Consider the following 16,831-nt stretch of genomic DNA (forward strand, 5'->3'; position numbering starts at 1 on the left):
GCTCAGCTCGGCTGAGAAATTGTCCGTTTAATCGTTGTTTTACACCAAACCGTGCCCCCCCCCTCCATCCGCCGCGGGGAGGCCGGAGGGGCTCAGGTACAAAAATACTTTGTGCAGCACAGGAGGGGGAGCGGGGGACGACGACACGCAGGACACAGCCCCCACCCCGCGTCACGGGGCTCCACGGGTGACGCCATCCCAGCGACGTAAAAAACAAACAAACAAACCCCAACAAACCCCAAACCTCCCCAAAACAAAGGAAAGACCTGCAAGTTAAAAACCCCAACTCAGAAATTCCGAATCCTTCGAGAGGAACCGTCGGATCCCCCCCCAGGGACACGCGGGGCTGGGCGACGCCGTGTGCAGGCAGCCCCAAGGAGCCGCGGTCCCGCGCTGGCCCTGGCAGGATCTGTCCGGCGAGGAGCGGGGCTGCTCACACCAGCTCGTCCAGGAGGGTGCCGATGCCGGCACGGGGCTGCGCCGGCCCCGCCATGGGCTTGTTGCACATGGGGCAAACGCAGCGCACCTCCAGCCACTTCACCAGGCACCTGCGGGGCAGAAAGACGGGAGGATGCAAATCCCCGCCGGGGAAATCCCCCCTCCCCGCACCCCTCCGCCGTGGCCGTACTCACTTTCTGTGGAAGGCGTGCTGGCATGGCAGCACCCCCAGCTCCTCCTTCACCTTAAAATCTTCCAGGCAGACGGCACAGGTCTGCTGCGGGAGGCGGGACGGAGGGTGAGGGCGGGTGCGAACACATGGCACCCCGGGCGATGCCCCACGTGTGGCCCTGCTCCCACCAGAAATCCCGCCGCTGCGGTGGCTCTTCCCGGGTATTTCCAGCTGGGAGTTCAGCCCAGTTCCCAAACCACCCCCGGGTACGGAGTTTTCCCCCCCGATTCCCAGCCACGCGGTGCCGGCGCGTCCCCATCCCGGCCTCGCTCTGCCCGTAAGCCGCCTTCAACCCCACGGAGCAGAGGGGATGTGCCCCAGAACATCGTCTCCATCGGAACCCCGAGGTGGTACCACTCACCCCGTGCACGTTCAGCCTCCGGGCATCGCCTTTCAAAACCACCTGAGGGAGAAAAGGAGGCAGAGGATTAACGTCAGGAGGGGTTTTGCCAGGAGCCCCAACGGGACCTGACCCAAGCCGGGCAGGGACGGGTCGAGCCTGGGCGCAGCGTGTCCCATCACGTCGGTCCCCACCCGCCTGCGCCCACGTCTTGCTCGGCCCCGAATCGCTGCGGGCATGTGCAGGAAACAACCATCGACTTTACCTCCTTGTACCCGAACCGCTGGCTCTGAGCCTGGTGCCGCAGTTTGCTGCAGAGGGGGGAGAAGAAGGCACCGTCAGTTTTACAGCATCCTCAGGGGTCATACCTGAGCAGCGTGGCCAAAAATACTCAGGGGAACGCACCCTTCCCCACCAGGATTTGGGGGTAAGCAGCTCTGAGGCTGCGCAGGACCAGCCCGAGGCCGTGCCCCGGGCAGAGCAGCACCGCGGGGCCCCGTGCCGCCTCCAGCGCCGGCAGGAATCGGCGGCAGGGAGCGATAAGAGCCGGCGGCCGGCAGCGCCGATTGTTTGCCTTAGGAAGTCGTTCGTGGCGCAGGAAGCGCTGCATTTCCAGCGCTCGCCCGTCGGCAGCTCCCAGCCCTGCTGTGACCTTGGCCGGGACGAGGGCGCCGGTAAAAACTGCCTGGCAGAGAAAGCCAGCAAGGCGTGGGGAGAAGGGGACTGCTCACAGCGGAGCTTCTCCTCCAACCGAGGCACCGAGATGCGCTTCTGCAGTCCCAAAACTGGCTGAGAGACGCAACATGACGTTGGCAGAGCCGGGGCATCCCGTGGGGAAGGACTGAGCCACCTGGGCCCTGCAGAAACACCAGCTGCTGCCTTGGCTTTGGGTTTAAAAATAGCCCTCCCTGAACAGGCAGTGTAATGTAAAGACACATCCTCTCCCGTGCAGCACTGCTCCTTCCCTGCCCGACACAATGCGCCCCTCCGCACGCTCCCCTGAAAAACAAGAGCCCCTTCCTGCGTTTCCTGCCCCGCTCCGGCCGCGGGGACCGTGATCGTGCCTGGCTCGAGCACGACAGGCGGCCGGCCCCGCTCCTCGGGGCAGATCCTCCCCAGCGAGCGGCTCCCGTGTTATGGGACAAAACAACGGGGTGCCCCAGGGATGCCAACCCACCGCCACGGCCCCCGGCTCACCTGATGAAGTAGCAGCAGAAGATGAGGCTGAGTACGAAGACAAAGATGCCGGTGCCGAAAATGACCATGTAGATGTTCAGTGGCAGATCCTGGAACGTGATGGGAGGCATCGTGCAAGGTTTACTGGCATAAATCAGCCCCAGACTGCAGGAGCACCCTTTGCGAGGGAAGAGAAAAGTCAGAGTTTAGGGTGGAAGAAGAGGAAAAAAGAGGTGAAGAAGATGTGCTGTGAGAGCAGAGAACCTGGGCTGACTCCGTCCCCTCCGGAGTTTGCAAAGTGGGCAGAAACCAACGCCAAGACATCGTCTCGTGGCCCGTGAATTGGAGAGATCTCCCCAGGAAGAGCAGCAGCCCCTTAGCACAGCTCAGCACGACACAGGCAGCAGACACCGCTGCGTTTCTACAGTCACGAAACCCTTCTCCAGCAGCACAAACGTACCCCAGGCAGAACCCAGGCACCTGGGAGAAAAGGAGGCCCCGTGTTTTCATCTCCAGAGAAATACACAGAGGCTGGAAGGGGATTTAGGGAAGGACAGAGCTAAAAAAGAGCTTGAAAAACAAGAACAGTTGGTGTCTGTCATTGCTCCGTGGGAGCCAGAAAGAGCAAGCGGCTGGTTCGTCCTTGGCGCTGGGAGAAGTGCCGGGGCTGCGCAGGAGCACGTTCAGCACCACAGCGACCGAATCCCCTTTCCAAGCAAAAACGTGGGTGCCAGCGCACGTCAGGCGCGTGCCGCTGCCTGGGCCGGCCACCACGTCTTGCTGCAAGTCTGACACCACAGGGGAAAGGCAGAGGGCGGCGTCGCGCGGAGCCGGTGACAGCGCGGCCACCCCAGGAGGGTCCCCACCTTAACCGAGGGGGAAAGGCGTGGAAATACCAGACCCACTGCAGCTGCCTCTGCTGGGAGCTGATGCAAAGCCAGACTCTGGCACTGAATAAGCATCGCTTTTTATGTCTTGAAATCATGCTGACCCCACAAGAGCCAGAGCTTTGATTTTGCATCAGATCTTGCTCAGATGGGACTTTAAAGGAGAGCAGCCCCCGAGCCCCATCTGTGCTCTGCAGAGCATCTCCCCCCGCCCCTTCCGCTCAGCACCCTCAGTTCCCACACTGCGCAATCTCATCAAAAAGCTCCTACAAGAAACACTTCTGGGTTTAATTACAGCCCACTAAAATCCTCTGCCTGTTTCTCATGAAAGGATGAAGTTTGCTCTCCACCACGGAGAGCAGAGACAGGAAGAGAGCCGGCGGCAGAAACCTCTGCACAAGTGGCCAGATCCCAGGTTCGGTCTGTCTGGTTTCCTCCCCGCTGTGATGGGAGAGAAGGCAGCAGGCTGTGCTCGAGAGGGGCCCGGGACATCTGCATAGCAAGGGGAGCCCGAGCAGGATGGGCAGGCAGCACCCCTGGGGTGAGATCCTGCTCTGGGACACTCAATTCCCAGCTATTCCCAGGGAGCCTCGGCACGGCGCTGGGGCCATGAGCTGTGCCCACGGGCAGAGCCGGGGCAGCCACGCTCGCCCAGCCCGGCTGCACGCAGCTCCCTGGGGAAAGCACGGACCAGCTTCGGTCTAATAAAGCAGCATCTGCCACGTGCCAGATGCAGGAGGCTGAGCGAGTCTTGCCAACTAGCAAAAGTAACGCTACGGTGTCAGCGAGCTCAGAGCTCTTCCAAGCTTTAAACCACGGCAGGACCGTGGTACAGCTGGCACAGGCACCCACGGGCTGGGAGAGGGAGCGGCAGAGGTTTATGGCGCACGTTGATCTTGGGGTCCCGGGTGCTGTCGGTGCTCCCGGCAGCGCTGCCGGCTGGGCACTCGCTTTGCAATGCGCTTTGCATTTAGGTGCCCCATTGGTGCAACTGCCAAAGCCACCGGGGCCAGAGAGGCACCAGCTGCAGGGACTGCGCTGTGCAGCCGGAGCAGGCACCAGACGAGAGTCTGGACCATAGGAAATGGGGTTTTCCTGCTACAGAGGGCAGAGCCACTTGCTGATCTTTGCCTCCTGTAATTGCCAGAGACAATTCATCAGCCACCTCCTCTGCAGCGCGAGAAAGGGAGGATTTGTTTGTCCAGTCCTGCCCTCCCAGCCTTCTGCTCTTGAGACCACCAGGTGCAGGAAAAGACAATAGGAAAGGTTATTTTTTTTTTTTTTCCATTTCCCTGCTGGAAATGATTGAGAAATGCTAAAACAAAACAAAACAAAAAAGGTCTATCAGGTCTTAAAAAGCCACTGAGCAGCTAAATGAGGTAACGCTGGTGCACACGGTGGTGGGACACAGGCTGCAGAGCAGCTGTTGATGGATGGAGGAAGCCTCATTCGAAGCTGGCCAGAGCGGTGGGTTGTGCTAACAACAAGGGGTCACAAGTGAAACAATAATGTTTCCCACGTGTAGTTCAAACTGAGAGCTATTCCAAGAATCTGCTGAAAAGCACCAGCCATTCCCCCCCATGCCACGAGAGCCGTGGCGACAGAAACAGCCCAAAACTGAGTTACATCCTCGCGAGGGGAGAGGGGCCCGACGGGCTGATGCCGGCCACAGCGAGCGCCTGCTCTGCACGTGCCACAGCTCGCGATGACCTGGACCTGCTCCGTGAGCAGCTCGTGGCCACCCATGATGGGATGGGGGATAGCAGGAGGAGAATCAGCTCCACAGAGAGCAGGGAAAGGCTGGGATGCACGTCCCAGAGGTTTTCCAGGAGAAGCACCGGCTGTGCTGGGAAAGAGAGCCCCGGGGGACACAAACCCCAGGCTAACCTCCCCAGTGCATCCCTCTGCGCTCATCCGAAGGGGCTCAAAACCCGGCGTACGAACCCTCGAACACCACACCCAGACATCGCTCCTCTGCACGGGGTTGTCCCTGTGGTCCCCACACTCTGCCTGGCTGCAACCCATCCCGTGGGGCAGAAATCATATTCCCCAACCCTGCAAGCTGCGTACGGAGCACTGCTCCGCGTTAGACACCCGAATTCCCCTCAGGTGGCAAGAGTTGTGTGCAAAAGCCACGTGGGTGCCGAGAGCAGGACAGTCAAACCAGCAGCAGGGAAAAAACTGAGGTGGAACAAGAGATGCTGTAACTTGCAGCCCCGTACCGAAAGAAGCAGAGAGGAGCTGGTCTAACATGTCCCTGTCAGCCGCAACACAGCTGGCAAGGCTAATTTTAGACTCACCAGCTTAGCAAGGCTCAGTCCTGTTAAATAGGCTTTCAAGAATTCATGAGCTCCAGGCTGCAGTGCCGAAAAGCGAGCATGGCTCCGGGGAAGTGCCCTGTCCTGGTCGGGGAGCGGCCATCGGCTCGGCCGAGATGAGAAGGTCCTGCCAGGACAAGCCCTTGAGCAGCGGGTCTCAACGAGGCAATGCGGCCGCTGAGCCCAGCCTCCCCAAAAAGCGAGGGTCCCCCTGACGCTGGCCTGCCCCTTCCCCTCCCGCTCCTCCCCACGAGAGCTCATCGCCACGGTGGGCGCCTTGGCTGAGCGATGGTTTTCATTAGCACAGACCCCTTCGCCTGACAAAGGCATCTGTATTTTTAGTGCAAGGGGAACGGATCAAATCTGGTTTTAACCAACACGAAACGAAGACCTGATGGGCACCGAACCGAAACAACCCATTTCACCAGCTTAAGTCTACCGGTTCTGTACCTGAAACCAGAATCCCTGAAGGCAGCATGCTAGAACAATTATTTAGTTGAAAAAATGAGAAAAGAGGGTTCAGTCACATCTGTGAAAGTGCCTACAAACACGCGCTGACTTTCTGGACTCTTCTCACTACAAGAAGGATGCTCAGAAAGGTGGTTCATTTTGCCAGCAAAGCCTTTTTTCATGCAAACTGCAAAACCTCCCTTTTGTAAGCAGAAGCAGCAAGGGTACGGTTCGACCCGTCGGGGCTGTGGGTTGCACCTCTTCCTCCTCCGCCTCCTCCTCCTCATCCCCTTACGGCTCCCTGGCAGACCAAAGCGCTGAGCTGGCCTAAATCCCCCTGCCACCAGCTACGGTGAGGACACGCGGTGCCTCCGTTTGAGATGGCTAACGGGGTGACCCCAGCCCCATTTCCCCCCCGCCCCAAACCCTACAGCATGGCTTCAACCGTCACAACCCCACCGAACGGCCTGGCCGACACCTCTGCAAGCACAGACCCTCGTGCGCCAGCGATGCCGACACTTTGCCGTATTTGACAGTATTTCAAGTCAGGACAGACACAAGTTTCTGCTCGTACTGTGCAGGCACGGGGTTTTTGCTGAGCAGAGCTTCTCCCTCATCCCAATTCTTGTTCAATAAAACAAATGGAAAACTCAGCAGGTCATTAAATAAAACCATTCTTTCTACTCCCACACAAAAGCTGTGGGCTTTGCATCAGAAAATTGAATGCAGCTTCCATATAATTTTTGCTGTGATGCTGGAATAGGCTTCCTGCAAAAGTTGCCCCTAAGCCAAGCAGTTCTCCATGGGGGATAACCAGCTCCCCTCCAAAGTTACCTGGCTCATGCCTGGGGACTGCAAAGTCCCCTGAACTACAGCTGAGCAGCAGGAGGAAAAATTGTGATGCAAAAGAGAAGCTGAAATGCCAAGCTAGTACAGTATACGCCGCCTGTTAGGATAATTCGAATACACCTATTTAGGTTGAAAATGTGATTTCTTTACTGGGTCTCAGACTTATTTGCACCAATGGCCCCGATTCTACAAAGACCCTTAACAGCCACAGAGAAACAATTTTGCCGGACTCTGCTGATTTAAATATTTGTGAGCTCGAGGCTTAAAGCCAAAACGTACAAGTCAGATGCCCACGGCTGGGCTCCTAAACCCACATCTTGGCCTTTGAACAAGGGTGGGCTCTGTCTGCGGTGTTTCCCAAAGCTCGTGCCTTGGGAAGCCAGCGAGAGCTGTGGCTGCTCAGAGCCTCTAAAAGCAAAGCCTCTCTTATTTAGGATGTTTCTTTAACACAGCTAAGTTTGCATTTTCCGCTGTGGAGCGTTTACCTGCACCCCGTTTAATGGCAACCCGTGCACTCACCACATGTCCAGGGCTAACTGCCTGCAGGACCAGCGGCTTCCTATCCCCCAAGTCGCACAAGAGCACACAAGGTATGTATTACAGGAGAGGAAGCCACTGCTTGCATTATATTTAGCTTCAAAGGCTGTAACCCTTTCATAAATTAAAATAACCCAGGCTTTGTTGCTCAGGCAGGGCTTTGATGGTGGAATTCCCAGCGCAGCTTCTCAACTACTTAGTCATAAAAATAAACCACTTCTCATTTAAACCAAAACCCCCTCACATGTGCAAACTCAGTTCCACGTTCCTGAGAATTTCTTACAGCCAACACGAGAGCGAAGAGCCAGGGCCTTGTCTGGGGTCCTTTAAAAATAAGTTTATTCCACTTCTGCAGACACACGAAAGGGGGATTCTCTGGTTTTTGGTTTGGTTTAGGGTTGGTTTTTTTTTTTTTTTTTTCATTTCAACCAGCACCCGGAGCGAAAGCATGGCAAACTCATTTAGTACGTGGCTTTATTCCTGGGAGCTGAGCAGGACTCGCTGCTCTGGAAGCAAACCTGCCTCCCCGGCTCACCAGGACCGGGGCTCCGGCAGCCGAGGGCCCGCCCGGACGGGACCCGCCGCGCCCCGCACGGCTCCGGGAGGCGCGGGAAGGCCAAGGCGGCCAGCGGGGCCCGGCAGCCGGAGAAACTTTCCCGAGCCGCACGGAGGGGCTGGGGGCGGCCGGGGGTGGATGTGTGTGTGCGTGGAGGGGGGGGATACCCGCTCCCCCCAAACCCGCTCCCGCTGCCTCCCCCGGGACGGACGGACGGACGGACGGAGGGGAGCGGCACCCCGTCCCCACGGCCCCCACACCCGGCCCTGCCCAGCGCCCCCGCCCGCCCCCCCTCCCGGGCCCCGCTCTCACCGTTGCACCACTGGAACGGGGGCATCCGGCAGCCGCTCCGCGGGGCCGGGGAGGCTCCGCCGTGCGCGGCGCCGGGCCATGGCCGGGAGCGGGGCTGGGCCGGGCCGGGCTGGGCGGCCGGGAGCGGCCCTGCCCGCAAACCCCGCCCCGGCGGCCCCGGCCCCCTCCCGGAGCCGCCCCCGGAGCCGCCCCCGCGGCGGGAGCAGCGCCGAGCACCCCGCGGGCCCCGCTGCCGCCCCCCGCAGCTGGGGCTGGGCGAGGCGTGGGCCGCTCCAGGCACGGCTTCCCCCGGGCCCGCAGCCGTGAGGAACCCGGCGCCCAGGCTGCTCCCGTGATGCGCGTTCCTACCGCGCACGTTGTCGTGATCCTTGCTCCTGCCACGCGCATCCCCGCGGTACGTGCGCCCACGATGCACCTTTCTGCCACGCGTGTTCCCACGAAACGAGGAGCTCTGCTCAAATACGGCCCCGTCGTCTGGCAGAAATGCTCTGCACATGACCCAGGTTTGGGTTACCTGCCTCGGATGGCACCTGGCTGGAGCCCAGCCCGTCCCTGTGTACGCACCAGCCCTTTGGGGCACCGAGCTCCTGGAAGGCACTGAGCTCCTGGAAGGCATCGAGGTCCTGGTGGTCTCAGCCTTGTGCAGGGGATAGGTTTGGACCCGATCAGCATCTCCATCCAAGCTGTGGATCCTGCAGGAGACCGGTGACCGTGAGCGCAGCAGGACTGGCAGCGCGGGGCTGTGAAATGGCTCCGTGCGCCCCCACACGCCCCGTGTCAGGGATGGCAGTATCGTGGGCTCTGCGTGTGCTCCTCCACCAACAGCTCCAAGGATCAGGCGGGTTTCTGCTGCCGGTGGCTGGGGCTGTGCTGACAGCCCTCCTGAAGTCACGGAACTTTGCCACACTACGCTTCCATCTCCCAACAGAGGTGCCCAGCCACTGCAAGCACACAGTAAGGTACAGCACGCCACGGGCTCTGTCAGTGATCTCGCTCTCTGGATTAGTTAGCTGATCCTCCAAACACAATCTGCCCTCGTGCTCAGAGCCTCCCTGATCCCAGCTTTGTCAAACAGCTGCCACGCTCTGCGTTTGGGGGCCGATAAGCAGCAGGCTGCACAAAGGGAGCTGCGCAGCAGCAAGGAGCACAAAGCAGAACTGCAAAATCAGACAGGAGGCATTTTACACCCCCTAGGACCATGCCAAGCTGCAATTCTCCCCCGCCAAAGCTTCTGGCGTGCCCGACGGTCCCAGCACCGCCACAGAGCATGACTAGACCCTGTGAATTGCCCAACACCAGTTCCTCCTCGCCTGGGTGTCTGCAGCCCTTGCTCAGGGTAACCTTGGCCCCGCTGCCAGCAGTCCGTCTGTTCTCTCTGCCGGTGCCGTGCCCTGAGCACCTCAGGGCCTTGTAAGAGCCGAGCCCCCAGCCCGGGAGCCGAGCATCTCACGCAGACACCGCAGCTGCTGCAAACTACCGTTTGCTCTCCCTGTTGCACTCGAGCCAAAGGCAGGTGTTCCCCGGAGCAGGGCTGCAGCGGTGGGGTGCTACAGCACAGGCCTCGGCGTGCCCCCAGCCAAGCGGCTCACCCTTCGGGCTCCTCTCGCTACATGTTTAGTGATCTCAGCACAACATACAGCCGGCAGCCGCACGGCGCTCCGTGCGCTCTCAGGAAGCGGAGGAAGAACGGGGCTATAGTAAGAGCAGGCAGGCACTGGAGCACTGGCAGCGCGCAGGGGCAGCCCAGCACCCGCGGGGCCACCCAGCACCCATGGGGCCGGTGCCACCACGGACACTTGCTCATGGCCCTGGCCACCCTCCTGGGGCTCGGCTCACCCATCCCCTCTGCAAGCAGCAAAGGTGTTTTTCGCAGGCCCCAGCGGACAGCCGGCCCTTCTGCAAGCCTGGGTGGAGAGCTTGGTGCCTGCTGGCCTTTGGGAGACCGACATCGCCACCTCGTGATGGATGGTGACCCTGGTGACTGCTAGCCCCGCTCTGCTTTCCACCAGGAGCCCCTCTTTCTGTCCCCACTGCAGGGAAATAAAAGTGGGGAGGCCCAGCACAGGCAGTGGCCACCAGCGGGGTCTGACAGGTTCAGCCCTGGGCTGAGGACCTGGGAGGATTCAGGTCCATCCCAACCCAGCGCGCTCAGGGTGATGCTCTCCCACCGACTCCTCTGACGGATCCCAGCCTGAACACATGAAGTCTGTCCCAAAGCACACAAGGGATGGGCAAGCTTTTTCCTTAGCACTGACTTTATTTTTTTACAGGTTAACACTAGGCATGGAGGACATCCAAACACTACGACAAAAGGCCTGTTTGCCTGAGCCCACACACCAGACCTAATTCACATTGCTACACGGACCAAAAACAAATGGGAAACAAGACAAGGAACGCACAGAGCTTCAGTCTCCTGGGAGGGAGGGACGGGAACGGCTTGGCAAATGCATCTGCCACGTGGGAGAACGAAGCCTTGAAGGCTTCCTGGAGCCAGCAAGGATAGAGTAACCTGAAACGTGGGGCTGAGTCCCACCGGAGGCATCTCGGAGCGAGCAGGCTGGGAAGGAGGCTATACGTTAGGCCTACCTAGGTGGCAAGATTGCAGGTTGAGGGCCTATGCTTTACCACTAGGAATAGCTCGCATGTCTGCGGAACCCCTTAACTGAGGGGGAGGCCCAGGGGCCATTTGCATGTAACCCATTAGCTGCCAAGCGTCTGCACCGTGAGGGAAGCCCTATCTCTGCCACGCAGCGGGCATCGGGGTCAGGTGAGCACCACACACAATGCTCCCATCGCACAACCCCTCTCGTCCTCCTTCACGCACTCCTCTTCAGCCTCAGAGCATTGTCCAGGGCAACCAGCTGGCGCAAGAAACCCCGGTTGGGGATGATACCACGGTGGTCCTTGACCGTCTTTATGGCTTCTACAAGGGGCATGTGGTGGCGGATCATGAGGTAGGCGAGGACCAAGGTGGCCGACCTGCTCACCCCGACAGCACAGTGCACAAGGATCCTTCCTGGGGGTGAAACACAGGGGCTGTGTGACAGCAGACCAAATATCCCAATTATAACAGCACTGGGGACACAACTGTTTGCCATGGTGCATCCTGGAGCTGTGGCTCAGCCGTGCACGCCCTGGGGTTAGCTGCACAGCCCCACTTTAACAGGACTGTGATGCACTGCGGTCCCCCTCTTTGCAAAGGCTATCGGTGTATCACGATCTCCCAAAACAGGCTGAACAGGACCAGCCACAGCTCGGGACACAGGCTGGGGCTGTGGCCAAGGGGAACCAGCGCTGGCATCTAGCCTGTTCCCTCTTGGGAGGAGGTGATCTAGTGCAGGAGACACCATCCCAGGCTAGATAGTTCTATCCTTGGCTTTCTAGGATGCTTAGCCACAGGATGTCAATACAGCTTCCCACCGGCCCGGGGGACTTTCCCCAGTAATCTTTACCACTGACCTTCATTCAGCGCTTGGTGGATGAAGTCAGCTGCAGGATAAAAGTAGGGGCTCATGTCAAAGGAAGGCGAGTCGTGGGCCTCGATGCCCAGGTAGCGGATGCCCGTGCCCTCGTAGTACTCGGCACCCCCCCTCCACTTGCTGTGCGAGGCGTTGAGGACGTGGGTGATGCGCAGGTGAGCCAGCTCACGCCGGTTGGCTGCTATATCTCTGCAGAGAATAAGAAACAGTGCAGAGATGCGTAAGTTAAAAGAAAAGTTTCCGAGGACAGTGTAAGGGCTGTCCTGGACAAATATTCATGTCTGAGAAAGCTGGATGCAAAGGAGAAATGCCAGACTCTGAAGATTCTTGAATTTTAAGTCAATCTCACAGTCCCTGACTCCACAGACCCTTCACCTCCACCGACCTCACCACAGCAGTGCTCTGAACTCCCCGCACAGCCGTGCTAATGTCCTTCCTCCTCCTTGTTCCAATGCACGACACCCATCACGCCCTCCTCTCCCTCACATTTCCAAACCACCCCCTCCCAGATTTCCCCATTTCACAAAAACGAACCCCCCCAGTTCTTGTCCCCTTCTGATACATACTGATCGCCCAGGTAGAGTCCTGGCCAGACCTCATCAGCATGATTACAGGCTGTCTTTCCCGTGTACAGCAACCTTTCCAGCTCAAAGACGCTGAGGATGGGGTGGTTGTTGCGCTCTTCCCGTGAGCCCCGGCTCGGTGACCTGGTGCCATTCCTGGAGAACCTGGACAGGAAAGCCATTGGAGCTGCCGAGACCCACAAGGCATACCTGTGGGTTCGTGAAGGCCGGAGAGTGGCCTGGAGGTCGCTTCTGCTGCTGCTGCCACCCACGGTCCTGTCATGGAAGCAGTGGAGATGCCATTAGAAGAACTGGGGACCTCTCACTCCATCCCTTTTGTAGAAACATTGGCCCAAAGCAGCCAGTTCTCACCTTCCCAGTGAGAGGGCTGTGTTAAGTCAGCTACCCAGTGGTTCCCAGCGTGAGACAGAGTATCACCTACACTCCCTTCCAAGAAGCAGCGCTGCTGGGGAGAAGTTTATGATGCCAGGGCTGGTAAGGGAAGCCAGAGAAGCAGCCAGATTGCTGAGTCTCTACAGGCTGAGGTTTTGCTCCAGCCCCATGACTTTGGGTTGAGGCCACATTGGCAAGAGATGTTCTACACAGGACCACCTTCCTTCTGAGCTGGCTCTGGGGCTTTGCCTGCCAGCGGGACAATGCCAGCTCGAGAACTGACGCTGCCAACCTGCGATCAGAAGCAATGAAAGGCGGCCAGGTCTGGGCAAGCCACCAGGACTGGGGAGGAAAAACCCCCAAACAGGTGGAGGATTCCATATGGCACCACGCAGAGCCTGGCCAGGACCCAGACTCCTATGGACCACGCACAAAAGCCTGCGGGGAGGGAGAGGCAGGATTAACCCTTCCAAGTACAGCAGCCCTGCTGCTGCATTTGAACATCTAGGACTGGTTTGGGGTGGGAAGAGTTAATTTCAGGGAATGAGAAAGTTCATTTTACAGAGCGAATCCTCCAGGATGCAGCTCTGCATTTAAACCTTTAGATCATGCCGATACTTGTCACACATCTGCAAGAAACCTCCCTGGACACATGGAGCAGTTAACAGTCCCTGCAGCCAGACGTTCATCAGAGCTGCTTTTTTTCTCTCGTTTGCTGCTGTCCCACTGACAGAAACCCCCAGACATGAGAATACAATTCTCTTTCCCACCATCACGCTGCTGCCCTGGAAGGTGTCCAAAGAGCGTCCCATCACAGCCCCCACAGCAGCAGCTCGGCACCGGCCACTTGTCTCTGGGACTTGGGGGAGGAAAGGCAGCAACCTTGGGCTGGCCAGGCTGGATCAGAGCACGTCTGTCTGTCCGTCTGCTCTGACGTTTTGCCTGAGGTGCCGGCCAGCAGCCAACGGTGCAGAAGGAAGAAGCCTCCAGCCATTTCTTGGCAATGTACAGAGGAGGAAAACATTGCAAGGGCATGGGGGAGCTCGGAGGGAGTCCAGAGAGACTCATGGATGTCTCCTTCCCTACTCCCTGTTCCAGGGTGGCAGTTCAGACCCTGCCTGGCACCTCGGGGTGCTGCACAGGAGAGGTCAGCCCTGCTCATCCTGGCACCGAGCACACCGCGCTCCCCCAGCACGGGGTACGGGTCGGATCTCACCCTGACACATCTCCCCTGCCCTGATGAATTTTGGACTCCTTCACGCTGGGAATTCAGACTTGGCAAACCCCACCTGGAAAAGGCATTCAGCATGGCCGTGTGCTGGGCCCTTAAACCTTGTGTGACCTTGGCTGCAGCACAGCCACATGCCACCAGCCCCGGGCAGCATTCAGAAACAAACAGCAGAAAGGTCTGAAAAAAGCAACTAAATCATCAGTATAAGGCTGTAACTAGCTAAATAGCAGACCCTCTGACTGCTACAGCTGGCTGATGAAATAGCAACCCACACCTATCCTGGGACGCGGCTCTAGAAACCTCAGGCCCGAAGCTGGCTTCCAGCATCCCACCCCCAACACACCACCATGCCAGCCCCCCCAAAGGGCTGCAGGGGAGGAGAAACTGCCCCACAGCCAGGACCTCAGAACAGACCCCAAAGCACTCCTGGCACCCAAAACCCGCACAGGCATCTGCTGTACCCCCCGTTTTGGCAGCCAAGCCCAGGGGCTCGTACCCCGCTCCCCCGAGCACGCTCATGGCTGCCTGCGGAGCCCCTCTGCCAGTCGTGCCATGCTCGGAGGGAGGGAAGAAACAGCCAGAGCCTGCCTCGGTGCACAGAGCGAGCTCTGGAGAGGCACCGCTGAACCAGCGCAGGCTGCTCAGCCCAGCACACTCCGCAGAGACAGACAGACAGACACGCAGGAGGAAGGAGACGCCCACCCCGTTACTCTACCTTAGTGAGAGCTGTGATTTCTCGGCTCGAAGTGAGTGTTGTAGTCAGATCCAGTCGGCCATGTCTTCCTGCCGCTGCTGCCGCTGCTGTAGAAAGGCTGATGTATGAACATCTATTTTAAGCCATGACATGTCCAGAGGCAGGTTTGTTTATATCATGCTGTGCATGGATGGATAAGGGAGGAACGAGGGAGACGGACACAAATGCAGAGATCGCATGCAAGCATGCAGACATACACATAAGTGCCCATTACTACGCAGACAAAACCAGCAACAATATCAAAATTCTCCTGCCAGCTTTTCTCTCACTCCTCCTCCAGCAAACCAAAAGCCACAAGCGCGCAGAGAAGGAGAGAAGAAAAAGCCGATAAAGTGGTGCTGATTACATGATTGCCGATATCATAAATCTGTAGCTGTCTCTAGAGGATGCTCCTTCATTTCTTTTTTATAGTTGACCTTGTTCTCCCCCCTTGCTAGGGTCTCTTTGGCAGAGCCACGGCTTGGTGATACTTTCTTCATTTGCTAAGAAAATAAGCTGAGGGGGGGTGGTGTATGTGATGACATGACAAATTATTTACAAATTCCTGTCAAAGTCAGGGAATAATTTTTGGGGGGGGGCGGGAGGGGGGGAAAGAAAAAAAGAGGAAACTCAAAAGATTTAAGTTTTTTGTTTTGACATTTTCTAATTGACACCATCATTTCAGAAGTGCTGCAATACTTCAGTTAAACATTTTCCAGGCAGAATATTGTCCTCTTCCCTTTGAAGTGCTGGCTTTCAATTTAAAAATTTGACTCAAATCAGAAAGTAGGAGTGTGCTGGGAAAAACAACCTGAGGAAGAATCGAAACATGCTGTTCCAGGCCAAATGACACATCCTAAGAAGATTTATGGCATTCCCTCCCCCACTCCTATTTGATTAAAAACCAGGAAAACTTCCTGGTTTGTTTTCAGCTGAACTCCTGGTTATACCAGGATGCAACCTCAGAAGCTTCAAGGATGAACTCAGCATCACCAGACACCCATCCTGTCCCACCTGCACCGCAGTGTGTGCGTGCAATGAGGTTTAGCTGGGCTTTTTCAACATCCGCCACGTACAGCGCAGGTCCCAGGCGCGCAGCCTCAAAGCAGCACGCACCTTTCCGTGTATCGCAAGCCTGGGTTTTCCCTCCCATCAGAACCGACAGGGTTGTCAGGAGCTGTACTGGAGGTTAACAGCATACATGGGTTCAAAAAGACTTTGAACGCACTCGGATTTCAGATCTCTCAGCCTTCCCCATGAAGTTCTGGATACAGCTTCAGCCCTGGAAGTCGATAACGTCCCAGAAGCTGGAGGAAGCTCAGGAAGGCATTCGGGATATGCCCTGCTCTACTCTCCACTACTACTTTCCCCAAGCAGTAACTGCTGGCTGCTGCAGGAGCTGGGTACTAGGGATGATGGACTTTGTTCCAGTTCCTTTGCACCTGCAGAAATATTCACCCAGTGCTAACAAGTCCCGGGAGAGACCCACAGGCGAGACTACCAAAGCTCTCAGAGCTGCAGGTCCAAGGGGTCCCCAAAAGCCCTCCTGCCAGCTACACTCACCTGATCCTCAGGGAGCAGAGGCTCCAGCTCCATCCATCCCAAATGCTCCTTATCAAACAGCTCTGCTGTGCCAACACCCCCAGGGTGGCTGTGCCCAGCCCGGACTGGCTCCATGTCCACCAGCCATGCTGGGGCCGCAGATGTGACATCTCAGGTAGCTACATTGCCACCAGCTCCAGGCACAGAGAGGCAGAGCTACGGGGTACAGCCCCATGGGCTGGCCAGGAGCTGCCTCCCCCTCTCCTGGCATGGCCCCCAAAAGCTCCTGCCCTCAAGAAACCCTGCCCTGCCACCAGCTGCCTCTGCTCCCAGACAACAGGCAGCGAGGAGCAGTTGTTGGTCCCACCCTTTGTTTCCTGTTCAACACATGAGAAGCAGCACCCAGAGACCTGGTTTATCCCCTTCCTCCACGGCTTGCTCCAGCTCCTCCATGCCCAGACTCCCAAGGGCAACCAGATGACAGCGAGGGACAGACCGCAGGAGGTCCTGGGCGAGAGGTGGCTTCACTGGCCTCACCAAGCTAAACAGTATTTCACAGCTCTGTGATGCTGCCAGCTTGGGAAAAGCCTGTCCTGTACCCTGGATAAGGGGTTTGATTCCACTTACCTGCAGAAAGGTTGAGCTTTTCACTTTTGCCTGGCAGCGCTGCTCCAAAAAACAGAGGTCGAACGACCTAAAAGGAAATTTGCACTTTCACAGCTCTGCGAGACACCTTTAACATGGACAAGCAGAGGCCCTCTCCCAGCCTTGCATCAAGGAACTACGTTCCCAGTA

At 57.9% G+C, this 16,831-nt stretch overlaps 2 protein-coding genes and 1 long non-coding RNA gene across 4 annotated transcripts in view; all 3 read right to left on the bottom strand.

The window, feature by feature from the left end:
• Window positions 1–10: 10 nt before the first annotated feature.
• On the bottom strand, window positions 11–8,322 carry RNF122 (ring finger protein 122). 2 transcript variants are annotated; one of them, XM_054804733.1, is made up of 6 exons: window positions 8,096–8,322; window positions 2,208–2,364; window positions 1,276–1,321; window positions 1,032–1,073; window positions 633–715; window positions 11–548 (listed from the first exon to the last, which is right to left on the bottom strand). In XM_054804733.1, exons 1-6 carry the CDS (start codon window positions 8,118–8,120, stop codon window positions 434–436), a joined length of 468 nt encoding a protein of 155 aa, XP_054660708.1. In that variant the 5' UTR covers window positions 8,121–8,322; the 3' UTR covers window positions 11–433. The 2 variants fall into 2 exon arrangements, with proteins under 2 accessions (XP_054660708.1, XP_054660709.1); XM_054804734.1 differs by lacking the exon at window positions 8,096–8,322 and adding an exon at window positions 2,451–2,546.
• Window positions 8,323–10,332: 2,010 nt separating this feature from the next.
• On the bottom strand, window positions 10,333–14,785 carry DUSP26 (dual specificity phosphatase 26). Its single transcript, XM_054804732.1, has 4 exons — window positions 14,477–14,785; window positions 12,141–12,413; window positions 11,555–11,763; window positions 10,333–11,111 (listed from the first exon to the last, which is right to left on the bottom strand). Exons 2-4 carry the CDS (start codon window positions 12,317–12,319, stop codon window positions 10,912–10,914), a joined length of 588 nt encoding a protein of 195 aa, XP_054660707.1. The 5' UTR covers window positions 12,320–12,413; window positions 14,477–14,785; the 3' UTR covers window positions 10,333–10,911.
• A 362-nt stretch (window positions 14,786–15,147) lies between these two features.
• The window catches only part of LOC129196792 (uncharacterized), a 56,992-nt gene continuing 55,308 nt past the window's right edge, over window positions 15,148–16,831 (bottom strand). Inside the window, exons 5-6 of the long non-coding RNA XR_008574226.1 lie at window positions 16,664–16,730; window positions 15,148–16,577 (exon numbers count right to left, since the gene is read on the bottom strand). This is a non-coding gene — a long non-coding RNA (uncharacterized LOC129196792). The remainder of the gene's footprint in view (window positions 16,578–16,663; window positions 16,731–16,831) is intronic.

Source organism: Grus americana, chromosome 26 (genome assembly GCF_028858705.1).
Source record: "Grus americana isolate bGruAme1 chromosome 26, bGruAme1.mat, whole genome shotgun sequence".
Lineage (NCBI taxonomy): Eukaryota > Metazoa > Chordata > Aves > Gruiformes > Gruidae > Grus > Grus americana.